At 34.2% G+C, this 17,630-nt stretch overlaps 2 protein-coding genes across 3 annotated transcripts; one reads left to right on the forward strand and one right to left on the reverse strand.

Annotated features, from left to right (window-relative positions):
- Positions 1–544: 544 nt before the first annotated feature.
- wgn (Tumor necrosis factor receptor superfamily member wengen) lies at positions 545–15,210 on the reverse strand. The gene is made up of 4 exons (XM_089704184.1): positions 14,874–15,210; positions 11,792–12,266; positions 9,375–9,497; positions 545–717 (listed from the first exon to the last, which is right to left on the reverse strand). Exons 1-4 carry the CDS (start codon positions 14,889–14,891, stop codon positions 653–655), a joined length of 681 nt encoding a protein of 226 aa, XP_089560310.1. The 5' UTR covers positions 14,892–15,210; the 3' UTR covers positions 545–652.
- A 355-nt stretch (positions 15,211–15,565) lies between these two features.
- stas (Transmembrane protein stas) lies at positions 15,566–17,610 on the forward strand. 2 transcript variants are annotated; one of them, XM_089704174.1, is made up of 5 exons: positions 15,566–15,948; positions 16,049–16,178; positions 16,263–16,391; positions 16,869–17,206; positions 17,342–17,610. In XM_089704174.1, the coding sequence occupies exons 1-5, from the start codon at positions 15,798–15,800 to the stop codon at positions 17,509–17,511; spliced, it is 918 nt and encodes a 305-aa protein (XP_089560300.1). In that variant the 5' UTR covers positions 15,566–15,797; the 3' UTR covers positions 17,512–17,610. The 2 variants fall into 2 exon arrangements, with proteins under 2 accessions (XP_089560300.1, XP_089560301.1); XM_089704175.1 differs by having other exon boundaries at positions 15,566–15,843.
- The last annotated feature ends 20 nt before the right edge of the window (positions 17,611–17,630 follow it).

The following is a 17,630-nucleotide window of genomic DNA, read 5'->3' on the forward strand; positions in this document are numbered from 1 at the left end:
GTCTGTAAAGCTAGCAAATGCACCTTCGATTCTGTATTGAAAACGGGTTGGCAGCGAATCTGCTGAATAGCATTTTTTATATTATATTTCAACAATTATTTAAGGGCATGTTTTATTATATTATGTCATGTGATTTCCATCCAAAAGGAGTTATAATATAAGACTGCATTTTTTTATCGCGACATCAGAGTATGCAATTCATTGAATTAATTTACTTAACCTCATTAATGTGCACGCATTGCAAATTGAAAAGTCAATGAGTGCGCTAGACAAAGTGGGTAGTAGAGCGAGTAAAATCTATTTGAAGAGACTGACGCGATTGTCTCCATCATCGCGTAGTCGCGGCTCTCCCAGAATGTCATATCAATGTATTTACCAATGAATGTATAAAATTATGTGATTATAATCGCACACATCGTACACATTATATTTGGATTGGTTTGAAAGCTAAAAAAAAAAGTAGAAAATATATGTGTTGCTATAGGTGTGAACTCGACAACGCGACTTTTTTGTAAAAGTGTAGTTGTTAAAAAAAATACAGACAAAATTATGTACTTCGTTTATTTCGAACTAAATATATTACTTCATTCAATGTGATGTGCGAGGTTTCCATATAATATTTGTACTTGCATGACTTGCATATCGTCGGTGGTCATTGTGGGGAGTGTTTTTCTTGAGTGTACACGTTGCCAAAGCCTTTTTTAGCAGTCGGTGATCCTGGAATGAAAAACGGCCATTATTTATAAATGCTCACAATATAAATTGCAACGGCCGGCCGTTACATAATACTCGTTTGCAATAAAAAAAACTCCGCGCTTGTACGGAGTCAATGCTAATTGCGGTTTGTAGCCACCGTATTTGAATTTACGACGTGCGTGCTTGAATACGGAATTCTAAATGGTTCGCAGCTGCCCGGCTGCAGCTATTTTATGTTCCAGACTTTACAGCTATGCTTTTATATTTTTTACAGATATTTCTAGAAATATTTTCACTGCTTTTGTAATCTTCAAAAATGAATTAACGAAAAAATATTATTTTTACAATTTATAAATAAGTTTTCGTCATAGTAACGTGTACGAAACCGTTTCTATCCACAGACAGTTTATAAAACCGAGCTGGCGTTGTGTTTATAAACATTCATGAAATTGGCAAGTGTACGGGGAACGTGCGAGAAATGCCTATTTCAGTCTGGATTTCCAGGAAGTTTCTATATAAACTACATCTATTTCCAATTTGAATATAGCACAAACTTTAAACGTTCTAGTCTTCCTTTCGTCTGGTTTTCGAGACAAACGATTTAAATTTTATTTGCGAACGTCTGTCCGCTTTGGACACGAGACGATCTGCGTAAACATCATAAATCATTCCCCTTTCAGGCCGGGTGTTGCGACGAAGTATTTAAAGAGATGATAAGGGACGAGTTTATGCGTCAGATATCTTTCGTTATGATTGATTTTCAAGGGCCATTCATCTTACCGCATGTGGTTGTGTGTAATAACACTCAACATATGCACGTATTATATCTCTTCATTTTTATTTATGATCTGAGATTTATGCACATATTAACTGCACGTTAACTTAACTCTAATGATGCGGGTTACGGGTACAGAAGGAAGGTTAACCGTGAAATTAGTTATGGTACCGTGATCATTAGTATTCTTTACTTTACAAAGTCGTGTCCACGTTTTAGAGAACGTTAAATACAATAGTATTGAACGTGTTAATCTTTATCACAACAAGGGCTGAAGCGCGTTATTAGCCTTCGTTTTGTCGTGCTTATAGCACCTCAGTATTATACAAGCGGACGTGCTTAGAGAATTAATTATCTACCTGCATACGCTGCCTGTTGTTGCGTTATAACCACTAACGTAATGCAAAGGACCTACATCATTGATTTACTCATTACGATTCAGAATTCCTAGAAACTTAGGATTTTAAAAGTGATGACTGTATTCAGAGAAAATTATACATTACTATACTTTCCGAATATTGTTATAGTCGTGTTTTTAGGGTTCCGTAGCCAAAATGGCAAAAACGGAACCCTTATAGTTTCGTCATGTCCGTCTGTCCGTCTGTCCGTCTGTCCGTCTGTCACAGCCGATTTACTCGGAAACTATAAGTACTACAGTGATGAAATTTGATGGGAATATGTGTTGTATGAACCGCTACAAAAATATGACACTAAATAGTAAAAAAAAGAATTGGGGGTGGGGCCCCCCATACATGTAACTGAGGGATGAAATTTTTTTTTTCGATGTACATACCCGTGTGGGGTATCAATGGAAAGGTCTTTTAAAATGATATAAAGTTTTCTAAAAAACATTTTTCTTAAAGTGAACGGTTTTTGAGATATCAGCTCTCAAAGTCGTAAAAAGTATGTCCCCCCCCCTCTATTTTTATAACTACGGGGTATAAAATTCTAAAAAAAATAGAGGTGATGCATGCTAATTAACTCTTTCAACGATTTTTGGTTTGATCAAAGTATCTCTTATAGTTTTTGAGATAGGTTGATTTAACTGTAATTTATTATATTTGCTGCTACGGAACCCTTTGTGCGCGAGCCCGACTCGCACTTGGCCGGTTTTATTATGCAAGCTTTCGAAATTATTCGACACTGCAATTTTTTCTAATGTCCATTACTAATTTGGGAACGTAGCAAAGTACTGTGTTGTTGGGTTTATTGACATTACATAAGAAAACGCTTTTAGAAAACAATCGATCAGTATCGATACAATAAACTGACGATTGTGACGTTTTGCATGTTAAGAGGTCGGTATCGGAGCCACGGAGCAACTTCCGCAGCCCCAAAAGGAAAGGAAATTCACGAGTGAATTAGCAATTAAATAGGTACGTGTGTGTGATATGAACCGAATCGATTCCCATGACAGCTAGAATAATAATATTCTTTAAATAGGAATTCAAGTATGTGCAATATGCATTATATAATAGTTAATGCATACCTAAATAGTAAATAGTTACCTTAATAGGAATTAAAAAAATATATGAATTAGGTATTATCGTTTTAAGATTACTATATCTTGCAAAAACGTTTGTTGACTTCAAATAGAGCTAGCGCGCAAGAGCAACTTTTGTCTCCGCAACTATTTTGTCTCTCCCACCTATGGGCTAGTATGAAAGTGCGCGCACGTAGCGACGCAACTCCCCATACAATTGATGGGAGAGACAAAATAGTTGCGGAGACAAAGTTGCTCGTGCGCGCTAGCTCTAATACCTTTTTTTATACAGGTGTTATGCATATTGACCTTATTCAAATTTCAAGGGTGCATTAAAGAGCAATCATAAAACAATATCTATAAACATACCAAATTATAGGAATTAAGCTAGTACCTGCTCAAGAATCTTCATATTCCTTCGCCTAGAACGTAGACTATGTTATTAATTTTTATTGGTTTATTTAACTACCGACATTTTCAATATTTGTTTGATATTTATTTATTATGTCTGTTCACGCTAATATGGCTCAACATTTTTCATGTGACATTAGCAAGCAAATGAATCTCAAGAACACGCATAAATCTTTAAACAAACATGATTTTATTTTCGCAATAAATTATCTGCATGCTGCGTTTGCATTGTTGCTTTTGTAACGTTCCTAAGCTTTTTATAGGAATATGTGGATTAGGTTATACATGATTAGATCGATAGTAAAAAGAATGTATCGGATGGTCTATTATTGACTACGCAAACATCTTGAAGGGAAGCTTTCGGCTCGTTTCCTGGCGCAGAGAAATGGGGCCGGCCGTGACGCACGTTACACATCTACATCCGTTCATATTTATAAAAACTAGATTTTTTACTCATTCGGCATTCGACTAATTAAATTTGTGGAGTTCTCTATAACTTCCTGCCAACGGCCACGGCGTTGTCGATTTCCAAAGAACGATATTATTATGATTTTGTTTTATTTTGATTCTGACCCATATCATTTTGTATAAGTACCTACATACTTACAGGTCATTTCCTAAGTTTCAATTTTCAAATATGTAATGTTTGCAAAAATGAATGGACAAAGCTAAGCCATTGGAAGAAATACTATCTAAGTAAGTATCGACTCTACATTTTACATTTTTATGCTTCAAAAATAAAATTTAAATAAATTATTAACTTGAACTAATTATTTTCCTTCAGAGTATACTCCTATATGACTTATAGATAAACCGCCTCTGATCTCTTACCACGGTCGGAGCGCTCTGCTGAATAACAATGAGACGCTAGAGTTCATTGTTACTGAGAAGTTGTTCTGTTTATTCTATTTTGTACTGAGATTATAAATAAAATGGAACATTCTGCATAAGACTAACTAATTCGAAGAACACCTGTTTGTAAGGCATCTAGAGTACGCGTATCTCACGATGCGCGATGTGAAGAATAACATTACTTTAGCTAGATATACAAGTTAGTAGAGACTTTAATGTTTAAGCAGTATACTTTTTTGTTATAGGGAAATTGGGACTATGCCGCTTACTAACTTGAAAACAAAAGAAAAATAACAAAATAATGGTGAAGACTTTAGGGCGTTTGTCCACTACAAGGAATTTTACGGTCCGGCATTCCGATTTTTTACGGTCCGGTATGGCACGCAATTAATCTAAATACTAGCTTGTGCACTATACGTAATTTTACTGTCCGACATTTTACTTTTCCCTATTCCGGATGGTTTTTTGAGTTTACGAGTCGCTGTAGGTATAATTGTTTTCGAGTGCCCACTTGCTTGGATTTTACTCTTTTTATTGCATATGCCAATTGAAAGCAAGCTCTTGTTTTACTTTCTTTTAGCTGGCAATGAGATTTGAGAAGTCGGTATTGTTATTTTATATACATTGACCAAGCATTGACCTATAATTATTATCTAAGTAAGTGTTGGTAAGTTAAAGTTCAAGTGGGAATAGATTTAGCTCCTCGTCACCGATTAAAATAAATAAGTGAAACACGCTATTTTAAATCTCTTACGGAACTTTACTTTTTATTAAGTATAACGAAGTAATATAATATTTCACCTTCTATAGTTTTACTCGTTTCTTGTAAAATGCGAAAACAATCATTTATGATAGCATTATACCGCCATACTTCCTTGAACTGTGTACCGCACTGATCCGAGTAAAGACGGACAGGTGCACAAGCAATTCATCGGTTTTTTCATGCCACACCGGACCGTAAAAAATCGGAATGCCGGACAGTAAAATTCCTTGTAATGCACAAGCGCCCTAAATACCGGAAAATCATATTTTTACCTAAATAAGTGGCCGCCAGTCTATTCATCTTAAAGTTTTTCATTCGTTTGTTCGTTTTCAAAACAAAACAAGAGACAGTGTCTTGTTTTGTTTTATATACTTAGTTTTTTCGTTATATTCAAATAAATACTATTCTTTTCCACTTGAAACGGGAAGAGGTTCAATTTATTCAAGAATGCATTTATTACCTAAGTCAAGTTTTTATACTTTGACTGATTATTTATATAGAGCCGGTAAATATTTTGTATTTAATTTAATATTGTTTAACGATATAACTCAAAAAGTACTCGACTTATATTGAATTTTTTTTGCCACAGCTACCGAGTAACAAAGTTTTTTTTTATCCCGGCCCATCGGGTGAAGCAAGGACAAGTAGCTACTGTTCCTATAATCTAATTAGTTTACAATCGTACACAGTTCAACGAACCCATAAATATCGGACCGATACGATTATTTATGTTTGATTGTGGTCAAAAAATCAGTGAGCAGGAAGTGAGAGGCTTCCCGGCGGGCCGAGTGAAACCTCGGGAGCGGAAGCACTGAGGTGGGAGTGAAGGCGACAGGCCTGCATTACAAATTACTTCTTAATGAACGCACGTGCATTCCTCCAATCTTGATATACAATTTAGCCTTTGAATGTTTACGTGCTACTTTACTACGATATACCTAAGGCCGTGTGTTCGGAAGAAAGGTAGCCTCATTATCGTGGTCCTCTTTAAGTGTTAATATTACTAATGAGTAATGACATTCCTGAAACTGACTACAAGTATACTTTCGGTAAGCGTTATAATTTATAGAGATCAAATGTACAATAGAATTAGAAACTAAAGTCCAAGTATCGTCCCGTTAATAGATTCGTGGAAATGAATATACAATCTAGAACAATGTTCTTCATCACTTATCGATACACTCATCTATAAATCATCTCGAATAAGAACGAATATGAACTCGCATGTTAAATAGGTCGAAGTAATTGTGTAAACAAGAGCTATATTCATCGTTTATTAGAAAAACAGCAATTTGTTGATAAATCCTCATCAAGCGTTCAATCTTGTTAAATACAGGGTGTCCCAAAAAGTAGTGATGAACGGAAGCTGGGAGTTAGAGGACCTAGAGGGCTATCCGAATCACCCCCATGTATGTGATGCGATTTTTCGTATTTTCGGAGTTATGACGTTTTTCACCTATCGCCGAGTACGATGATATTTTCACTCATGGTGACGTCAATTGTTGCGCTAGATGCTTGATTTTTTTTTGTTTGCTAAGCTGAAAGATAGGCCAATTCAGTATGGTAACATTTACTATCGTTAGATCTTCTTATGGAATAAAAAAAAGAATTAAATGCCAAGAAAGATAAAATTACCCAGTATGTTCACCACTTCAAGGGCCCGTAAAAAAATAAAATCACATAAAAAAACGTGCCTGGGTGACGTATCTATACTGAATGAATTCATATACCTACTTGAGTTTGGACATTATAAATAAGCATATAGTTTAGTAAAATATGACAATCACGTAATATAACTCTGCTACGCACAACTGTAAGCCAAATGTCACTTATTGAAAAACTGTGCCTGTCGCGAGCGCAGTCGCGAGTGACAGGCACAGATTTTCACACAGAGATTTTCACACAGAGATTTTCACACAGAGATTTTCACACAGAGATTTTCACACAGAGATTTTCACACCGATATTTGCACACAGAGATTTTCACACCGATATTTGCACACAGATTTTCACACGGAGATTTTCACACTGATTTTCACACAGATATTCACACAGAGATTAACACACAGATTTTCACACAGAGATTTTCACACGGAGATTTTCACACAGAGATTTTCACACAGAGATTTTCACACGGAGGTTTTCATGCAGGTTTGCTAAGCTGAAAGATAGGCCAATTCATTATGGTAACATTTACTATCGTGGTGAACATCACCACTTCAAGGGTCCGTAAAAAAATAAAATCACATAAAAAAGTGGTGAACATACTGGGTAATTTTATCTTTCTTGGCATTTAATTCTTTTTTTTTATTCCATTCGAAGATCTAACGATAGTAAATGTTACCATACTGAATTGGCCTATCTTTCAGCTTAGCAAACAAAAAAAAATCAAGCATCTAGCGCAATAATTGACGTCACCATGAGCAGAGGCGGCTCGTGACAAAATTTTATGGGTGTTCACTTGAAATAAAACACTGAAAATACATGGTGTAAAGCAGTACATTTATCAAAAAAATTACTTATAAAGGAAATACATACGTCTTTCTTTTTGGTGTGCAAAAATATCTAGGTATAACTTAAAGCGAACGAACCGGCAACGTTTGCGGGAGCGGCGCTCCGAATTTTGCTATTTTTACATAGAAAATCTTCTGTTTCACGCGCGCAGGGCACTGGCAAACCCTCTCTTTCACTCCTATTGGATTTCGTATTAGGAAATGTACTAAATATTTTTTCATTGGAGCGCAATCGTGAGCGCTCCGCTTCGCGCGTTACTGTTTAATACAGTATTATTCAGGTGTATGGAATGATGGAATGATGGATATATTCATTGGTATTGACAGTAGTTTTTTACGATTACGATTGATTTTAAATAGTAATAATTAATATTAATAATGAAATTAAGGAGTATGATTTTATTATAATTATTTATGGGAGTTCACTGCACCAGCGCTCCTTAGGGCGAGCCGCCTCTGACCATGAGTGAAAATATCATCGTACTCGGCGATAGATGAAAAATTGAAAAACACGTCATAACTCCGAAAATACGAAAAATCGCATAACATACATGGGGGTGATTCAGATAGCCCTCTAGGTCCTCTACCTCCCAGCTTCCGTTCATCACTACTTTTTGGGACACCCTGTATATTGAGGATTTTTTTAGATCTCAAAAAGTCAAAATTTCAAGTCATCCGACGTTTATTACACTTACATTATAGAACAACAAAAAATAGCCGCAAATATCAGACATTTTGGTTCTCGTTTTTGCAAAGTCTGCAAAAGTTCCGGAGTAGAACAATTACCTACAAGCATGTCGAATTTTATTCGCTGTATAAAATCTGGCACTTAAATTAAGCTTTTTATCTGAGACCTATAAAAAAGACCGTTGCCATGCAATTCCTAGACGCTGAATCAATCCTATTATAGATTTGTTTGCAGTCGGTATAAAAATTAAAATTAACCACACTATTGTATTCTGAAACATTTTCTGTTGCTTGATTTCTTTGAACTAGCAATATAAATTATCTATCAACTATCAAAAAGTGTGGAGTAAGCTCAGGGGGTAATTACTTAAATTCATTCATGGTAGTTACTTAAAGCTTACTCGTGTATTTCATACCTAAGTACCTACTGTATAAAATCTAGGGCTTTATGCAGCATGTATGCTATCGCGACGTCAACACAATAAAATCATGTTTAAAATTTTGTAAAAAATATAGTGAAAACCAAAACGAAGTTGACTAGTTAAGTGGGTACTTAGTTTTGAAATACCCTAACAAAAAATTTATTACAATACATCAATTATTGACACAAAAAAATAACCAGCCGACTGACGATTAAAATAACTAGCAATCGTAAATGCAGTGTTAACTCGTAAAGTTTTTCAGCTTCAAGTCCGTATAATTTTTGGTTTATTCGAGCCGCACTGGCATGCGGCCAGGGTTGCCCTGCGCGACCTCACCATTAAACGAAAGTTATTACTGTGACGCAGTAAACATTCCTTTTTAGGATTTCTTTTTTGGTATCTTTAAGTCATGCGAGCGCCTGATGCGCAAGAATGTTATAGGTTAATGCACTTTCTCTAGTTGACTAGTTCCCTATTGTTTCAATAGCTATGTTTCGCATTTAAATCGTCGTTCTAATCACGTTAACCGTTTTTTTTTGGGTATAAAATTGGTATGCTAAATTGGTTTAAAAAATTCTAAATCCTTCGATGCATCGTGTGGTAAATTCAAAGTGAAATAACGGTAAGTAATGTGATGGTAATTTGTATGCCAATCGATTTTAAACAAAAATAAGAAGGAATCGTTCAATAAAATAGGGGAAATAACTCCAGTACCTAATTTAAGGCACGGAATCCGCTATAAAATAAAGGAAAGAAAATGTATTAAATTTTACCTAGCAAAGCATCTTTGCCGGCGTGAATGTTGCAGTATATGTGATGGTCGGTGGCCACCAACGGCTCGACCGGCGCCTCACCAGCTTCCATCAATTTCAGCTTTGCTGATATATCGTGCACATCTGATGAAGAAAAAATATATACATATAGTTAATGTTTTATAAATCGATATTGACAGAATCTAATAAACTCAAAGAGAATTTCAATTTTCCTATCAATTTTTTTTACAATATCAGCATCCGTTATTTTAAATTCTTTGAAATTTTTTTAAATAGGTAGGTACTACAAAATATGTCGATGCAATGTATATATGTATTATTGATGTCTTCGTCAACTTTCTCTCGATGGCGAATGTCTTTCACAATACATAGATATAATAACAGTAAACGTTTGAATTTCTACTCTACAAATCCACCTACGCTTCTATTGGTTGAGCTCGTTATTGTTTCTAATGTTTACGAATGTTCTTTCATGTTATTTTTTTCTTTATCCAGTGATAAATGCTCTTGCATACATAATAAAGAAAACATTTAGATGTTTTGGGAAGTATCTAAAAAAATGAAAACAAACATGAACAATGTAACATTGTATCTACTTTTGGTATAATGAAATGCATACAAAAACCACCGTTAGCTATTGTTATGATGTCGGTTGGGCGATCAGGTCAAAATTAGTAGCGCACATGTTCAAACAAACCCGCATTGTTTACATATGCGCTCGCGCCTGTTTGCGCGCCTCCACGGAGCCAAAACCTGGACCATGTGTGCTCACTGCTTTACACTATTTGCTATACCTCGTTTTTTCACTACATATTGATAGTTCTATCGCAGCTCTGTATCTATTTTAGAAACTTCTTGATATTTGTTATAAGAATGTTTATTGGTTTTCGATGTCTACTCTAAACTCACTCTAACTTCATGCGAAAATGTTGTAGATATGATTTTATGTTTGTTGTATATCTGGTATCCCTAATTAGGTCATTTTTGTCACAGATAGTTCTGATTTCTTAAATATAGTTATGAAGCAATGACTAAATGCGTTTCCTGCTATAATAATTTGATTTAATTATACCAAAGTATTTATGTTAGGTACCTTTTAACCTTCTTATAACCAATGATGTTAGTGATTAGCACTGTTCATATGAATGAAATTCTTAAGCTCCTACACAGTTATGAATGAGGAATGTAGACAAACATCCAAATAAGAGTAGCGGATTGTTTAATAGTTTAATCTTTTATCATTCAAGGGACGTCGTAGTTTCGTTAACGTTACCTACATGCTCGAGTACGCCCACATATCCACAATAATACATGGAGGTCGCGTGATCATCACCGTCCTGAATAAATAAATGTTTTTGGTACTTATGAACATCATGTTTGACAACATTGCGGTCACTTAATTTGTATTTTACGATGTTCAATTTTAATGCATGCGAATTATTTATGTGTCGTTTTCTTTTTGGGTTCACTTCTTTTGTATGCCATATTTTAAAGTTATAAATTAAAGCTATTAAATTATAATGAAAGAAATTGTAGACCCGTCGTAGCTGGAATTGGGCAAAATTAGGTTTCAATGGTAGATACCATTTTTGTAATTTTTTTTGTATTGACGCAATCGTTATATAGGTAGGTAGGTAGGTAGAAATTGCTATTTAGCAATAAAGCCGCCAATTACTTCCGATATCCAGTGTAAAATTAAAAATTGTGTGCAATAAAGAATATACATATAACTATAACTAGGTATAGACCTACCACTGTAGCTTTTAATGTGTATACTGTAATGCAATAAACTAGAGAGTAATATATCTAGCCTGTTTTATAACTTCATTTCATTAAAATTTTATATAACTCCAATAAAACTTTACTGCGCTTCACGAAATTTATTTTCTCTGGCGCCTTATTCAAATAAATAATAGTCTGAAGAAATATGGATCATAGCCAATTATTATATTTTTTGTAAACAAAATATCCATACAATTCAACGAGACATGCGTTTTACGAAAACAGCTGCTAGGATTTCGATGTGCATAATTTGGCATGAACATTTCGAGTCAGAACAGATATATCTGTTATATTATATTTTAGAGTATTTTAGAGATGGAAGTGGAACCGATTGACGTTGGTTTCTTCATTAAAAATAACATAAAAATAAGCGGAATTGTTTTTGATAATGTTGTTGGTATAATAAATGATTAGTTTGCAAACGGTCATAATATGAAACAACACACATGAATGGTGCTGAGTGATGCTGCACGTTAATGAAGGACTATACGAGTAGATTGCTTGTAAATCAAATTGATAGGGGTACCTATCGTTTTATGATGAAATTCGAGCTGATGATTGATTTATAACTGAATTATTTACTATTGTGATACAGTTTGTAGTAATTAGTAGCTGTAGGTACTAGTGATGCTCACCTGACGTAAGCGCTTGTTTCAATGCCCGCCACTGTCTCGCATGGTAGACGGATAGCGTAAGCACTACTACGAAGAAAACTATACATCCACTAACTGCTAAAGTCAATGTAGACGTTTGTATGTCCCAACCAGTTTCACGAGCACTACTCTCAGTCACTTCACCGCTGTAGTCCGAGTATTCGTAATATTCGTAATCACTAGATAGTTCACTCGCGTTTGAGTCATTGTCTTTTCGTGGTGTGTTAAAGGGCCAGATGCGGACCTCGTAAAGTGGTTGGCAGATGGTGTCCCTGTGTGTCTCGCAGGGGAACTTGACGGCGAGGCGACGCGGGTCACAGCGGGTGCAAGGCTTACAGACGCCATTTTCTCGATCCCACCAGGTTTTCCCGCGCTCGCAGGCGCCGCCGCCCAAGACGGGAGCGAGCGTCAGGATAGCGATCAGCAAACATAACCTGAATGTCTCTCCTCGCATTACCTATTAAGAATAGAAAATTTTTATTCCAATGAATAGACAATTGCTTAGAAAATTATAAAACGCAAGTATTATTAAGCAAGGTAAAGATCAGGCTGGACCAAAATAAATGCCTTCAAAACATTTAATTTTTCAGTAGCAAAACAGATAAATGAGCATAATAAATATGTAGTAAATGATCGAGAAATAGGTATATGGGTAAGGCAAATAATAAATAGGAGAAATAATGCATTAGCATACTGGTTCGGGCTAAACTGTAGGTACCTACCTAGACACCTAGTAGGTAATATTATTTAAACTGTGCTATATAGCATTAGGGCTTTTAGAACAAGATACAGGTTTAAGGCTTGTTCCTTATCGTTGGACGTTCGGTTTGCAGCTAAAACTTTCTAAGCCGCGGCTTTGTGAGACATTTGATTATTATCAATTTGTCGTGATGTACCTACCGTTTACGTACTTACCGTATATACCAAGGTATATACCGTATAAATATTAGATGTGCCTAATTCACATTGTCGCTATTCAATTTAAGACTACAGATAAACGGACTTATTAAAAAAATTGTGATAATCTGTCGGTTCTATAAACGCTATAGACTATAGAGAAAGGCGCGCATTGTAAATTGCACAGAACAGTAAAGTAGATAGAAGTGTGATGTGGGCGTGGCCCACGTGTCACTTGTAAGGTAAGATCACCTAACTTGCTCTCAGTTGTGCGCAGAAAAATATTCGAGTCGGTTGTCAGCTGTCAAACCTTTTTTCCGTATTTATTCATTAATTAGGACGTGTTGTTCGGTATAAGAGTGCAAAAATGATAGCAGACGAAATAATATCAGCAATGGAGGCATTTCATACCATCGGTAAGTCTTATTTTTATTTATTTTACATATAATATTTTATGTTATATCTTCGCTTGTAATATGTCAAAATTGTATAAAAATATCTAGTCAAAATGAACCTTAATCCGTAAGAAATTAGTACTATTATAGATTGAACAGCAAACAAGAATTTCTGGAATATTATTGCAATAAACAAACGAATGTCGCTTTAGTGATGCTTGTGGCGCATATCGACAGTATCGATACTTTAGAAAAGACAAACATTATAAATATTAAATTTTATTTTATTTTTCCTTAGCTTTCATTTGTCCAATTTATTTACAGATTTCCCAAAGAGGCTAATTTAAAAGAGAAATGGATAAATGCAACGTGACGAGTTAACTGAATGCCGAACAGCACTAAGCAGTCTAACAAAGGCCATCGATACAGCAAACCTACGGCAGTTCCAAGATTTAAAATAATGTATATAATTTTCTGTTTGTATTTTGTAAATATAGATTAATACTATTCTATTCCGTTTTTTATTTAATAATAATAATATAAAAAGACGTACTTAGTAGTAATAAACATACTCCAAAATGTGACACATTATACTATACTCGTTAGAAAGAAAAAAAAATACTTACACAAAAAATATTTATTTTTGAATTATCGATATCTCGATATCGATAACAAGGCTGACATCCCTCAGGGCATAGCATCAGATAAATATCAAGTTAATGTCATTAATGTTGAGTGACACAAATTTCAACCTTATCTCTATGTGTTGAGGTTCAAAGTTATATCTATCGAAAACTAACGCCCTCTGTTGTGGAGTAGCTGAATGTTTTTCGAATTTGGAATTTCTGTGCAATGAGAAACAAAACAGCTAATATACCTAGAGATGTTATACTAAAATAAACCGTAACATGGTGCGTTAGGGTACATATTGAAATGCTGAATTTATAACCTAAGTCAGTTTTTACTCAAATTAAGCTGTCCAATCAAAGGCATAGTTTACTTGTAGTGTACTGTATAACTATCGGTTTAAATGTGTGGGTTTGGCGACACTGGTTTTCATACTAATTATGACATTATCGCACTTCTATTTGTTTTTATTGTTCTGTGGTAAATTGTAATACCCGATGCAATGAAAATATACTTGTCTTGATTTTTTTAACAGACATAAAGGACATAAAAATAAAAGATTTAGATTTTTTGAAGAACTAATAAGAATATGTGCCTACCTAATAAAAAAATCTCATCACTAGCATCAAGCAGAGTATGGTCAGACTGGAGGTATGTTTACATAATGCAGCTACATAGATACCATAATATTACATGTACGACATTAAATGAATATTTATAAACTATTTTGTAAGATGAGATCTAAGAGCATTTTAGCGGCATCATAGCGATAGATAGTATAGATACCTACCTCTTTAAAATAGAGGGCTCATAACAAAATTAAATTGGATGCTTATAAAGCAATTGATCACATCAATATGATTTATGATCAGTAAGAAATTATAATAAATTATATACCTACCTACTTATGTACCTATATATATGTACCTAGTTGAAGGTAATCTCGAGAAAATCCTGATTACGTAAAAATATTGTAGATGCTCCCTATAATATGAATAACATTTAAGAAAAAAAAAATATGTAGGCACATACTTACCTATCTCATTAGGTACATAGTATATAACTACTTGTACGGAATTAGTCTCAGTAATAATTTATTATATAGAATTGTTGGAGAAAATAATAATAAATACATAGTTATTTACCTTAAAGCTTAGATTCATGTAGGTATGTTACCTATGTCTTCAAAAAGGTCCACATCTCAATTTTAATAGACTCCAAACACTATTTCTTTTTACATAATTGGCCATCTAGGTATATTATAAATAAAAATATGTTCAATTTTTAGCACAAACTCTTCACGTTTTTGAAAATATACTTTTAATTCATTTATTTATGTAATAAATTAAATTAAATAATAACGGATTCTATATATTATGCGCCTACGCTTTATTCTTTAACTAGCGTGACTGACAAATCTTAATCGAATCGACACTCGACAGTCCGAGTCCGTTGCCCAACTCGACAACTCTCGTATTCCGATTTCCGAAGTCAAACGGCAAACCGAGTTGAAGAAGTAAGAACGAATAGGTCGCAACGAATATTTTATATTTATTTGATTACTTTGGTCCTTCGCAACTAAGACTTAAAATTCAAAATTGGATGATACTAGATTGAGCCAGCAGTGTTACTATTTATTTATGTTCATCAAACCATCAAGTTTCGAACAAATACTAAGAATTAATATTAAATGAATCACCATAACAGTTCAAATATGGAATTATCATTGTAATGTTGAAAATAAAATGCGTTCACAATTGCTCACCGAAAAACCTTGTATCTATCAATTAAAAAATTTACTGTTAAATGTCAAATTTGACTCATGACTGACGTTCGATCTTATTTTTATTAATGTCATTCGCCGATAGTTCAAAGGTTTTGTACATTGTTTTAATTTTTTGTGGATTGAATAGTAATTTTATTGTTTCAGTTTGAGGTTCGAAATAAACATTAATTAACCTATTAATGTTTTACCACGTTTTATACAATACAACATTTTGTAATATTTAGATGCACAAAAAAATAATATAATTCAATATTTGCCAGTATTTACGTCTTGAACTCAAAACATGAGCGCAATTAATAGGAAGAACAATAGAGCACAAAGTGTCCAAGGTGAAAATATTCAAGATCCGTCCATTTCATCAACAGTTATGAACGTTAAACCAAGAGTGTTGTATAGGCGAAATGACTGCATTGGATTGTTTGATCCTATTCCAAGTACCTTATTCCTTTATTTCCTTACCATTTTTCGTCCTAGCTCGCTTGATAACGGTGACTTTAACTGATATCAAAAACTTATTAATGATTTCTATTTCAGATTCCCACAATACTGTATCAAAATCATCAGGTTTATCAACATCCACAGCTTTAATTCTTGTGCTCATTATATTTTTGTCTTCCCTGTTAACATTGGGCTTTATTTATAGACAGTTTCCTGATTTAGATGTGTAAGTTCTGTGAATATTATTGAATTTTTGTTTGATGTTCAACATTTAACCTCACTTTTAACCAATTACTTTTTTTTCATGAAGCCAGGAAAAACAGCATATAAAGTTACCATGGGATCTGGAAGAGGCCAAACAACTTGGTCTTGTTTTGGATAGATACAAAGACAAGTACTTTTATGAAGTATTATTGGGAGTTGTCTTAGTTTACATATTGTATCCTTTTTATTGAATACTAACAACTTGCCCTGGCTTCTCTCAGACCAAGTTGACACTGGATAAAAAATAGCCTTTGTTACTAAAGATGTAGCTTTCCAATGGTTAAAGAATTTTTAAAATTAGTTCAATATATCTAGAGATTACCCCTTTAAAAATCAACAATACAGCTTTATAATATTATTTTAAAGTGAAACTTTTATTACATCGTCTCAAACTTTTTGGTCTGTGTAGCGCATGTCGCGTGTATCGCGGCTGCCGAGTAGGTATTCCTACTCGGCAGCCGACCGTCACGCGACATGCGCTACACAAAGCAGTGTTCGGAACCGTTCGAACAGTTTCACTTTTACCGTGGTTTCATAAAACCACACAACATTTTTTAGTATACATAACAATTCAAATGTCAATTGCTGCTACATAAAATAATTTGATTAAAGATTGAATTGAAACTTATAATAACCTTAACCAGATGTACAGTTTGCAAACATTTGCAATTCCAGGGTCGATATTCCTCAGTATTCTTTCGGGATTTCTATTCCCATTTTATTTAGCACTAATTTTGGTTTGTTGTTGTTCTGCAATTGGAGCAAGTTTATGTTTCTTTTTATCCAACTTACTTGGGAAGAGATTGGTGAAGAAATTTTTTCCTGAAAGAGCTGCACAGTGGTCAAAAGCTGTTGAGAAACATAGAAACAACTTGCTCAATTATATAATATTTTTGAGGGTGACACCATTTTTGCCTAATTGGTTTATAAATATGTCCGCACCAGTCATTGGTGTACCTCTTGTGCCATTTGCAGTAGGAACCTTTATTGGTGAGTCATTTAATGATGAAACATTTTTTTATTTATCTTATCAATATGATAGTAGTTTAGATTTAAATTGTGCTTATTATAGTTATTATATTTATTACATACATATAAAACTAAATCAGTATGTCTTTTTTCTAGGTATTGCCCCACCTTCCTTTGTGGCCATACAAGCGGGGCAGACTTTACATACATTGACTTCAACAAGGGACGCATGGTCGTGGACTTCCATAACAGTCTTAAGTTTGTTTGCCCTAGTCTCCTTAGTACCTGTATTATTGAAGCAAAAACTAAAAGCAAAGTTTGAATAACTATTTATGATTTTTAGTTAATTTATTTTAGACAAATTAATATAAATGGGTTTGATTAAATGTTTTTACATTCCATGTGGAGTGTGTTGTTTGAAGCAAGCATGTTTTATTTTAAAGTT

This window comes from Colias philodice, chromosome 15 (assembly GCF_061535455.1).
Source record: "Colias philodice isolate Cphi_HAF_F1 chromosome 15, ilColPhil1 Martin Lab GWU primary, whole genome shotgun sequence".
NCBI lineage: Eukaryota > Metazoa > Arthropoda > Insecta > Lepidoptera > Pieridae > Colias > Colias philodice.

Coding starts and splice junctions, on each gene's coding strand:
- wgn (XM_089704184.1), bottom strand. Junction 9,498..11,791: donor GAAACAAGCGCTTACGTCAG/GTGAGCATCACT, acceptor TTTCTTCATCAG/ATGTGCACGATATATCAGCA. Junction 718..9,374: donor CGGCAAAGATGCTTTGCTAG/GTAAAATTTAAT, acceptor TTTTCATTCCAG/GATCACCGACTGCTAAAAAA.
- stas (XM_089704174.1), top strand. CDS start 15,798: ATGAGCGCAATTAATAGGAAGAACAATAGAGCACAAAGTGTCCAAGGT. Junction 16,179..16,262: donor CAGTTTCCTGATTTAGATGT/GTAAGTTCTGTG, acceptor TTTTTCATGAAG/CCAGGAAAAACAGCATATAA. Junction 16,392..16,868: donor GTTGTCTTAGTTTACATATT/GTATCCTTTTTA, acceptor CCAGATGTACAG/TTTGCAAACATTTGCAATTC.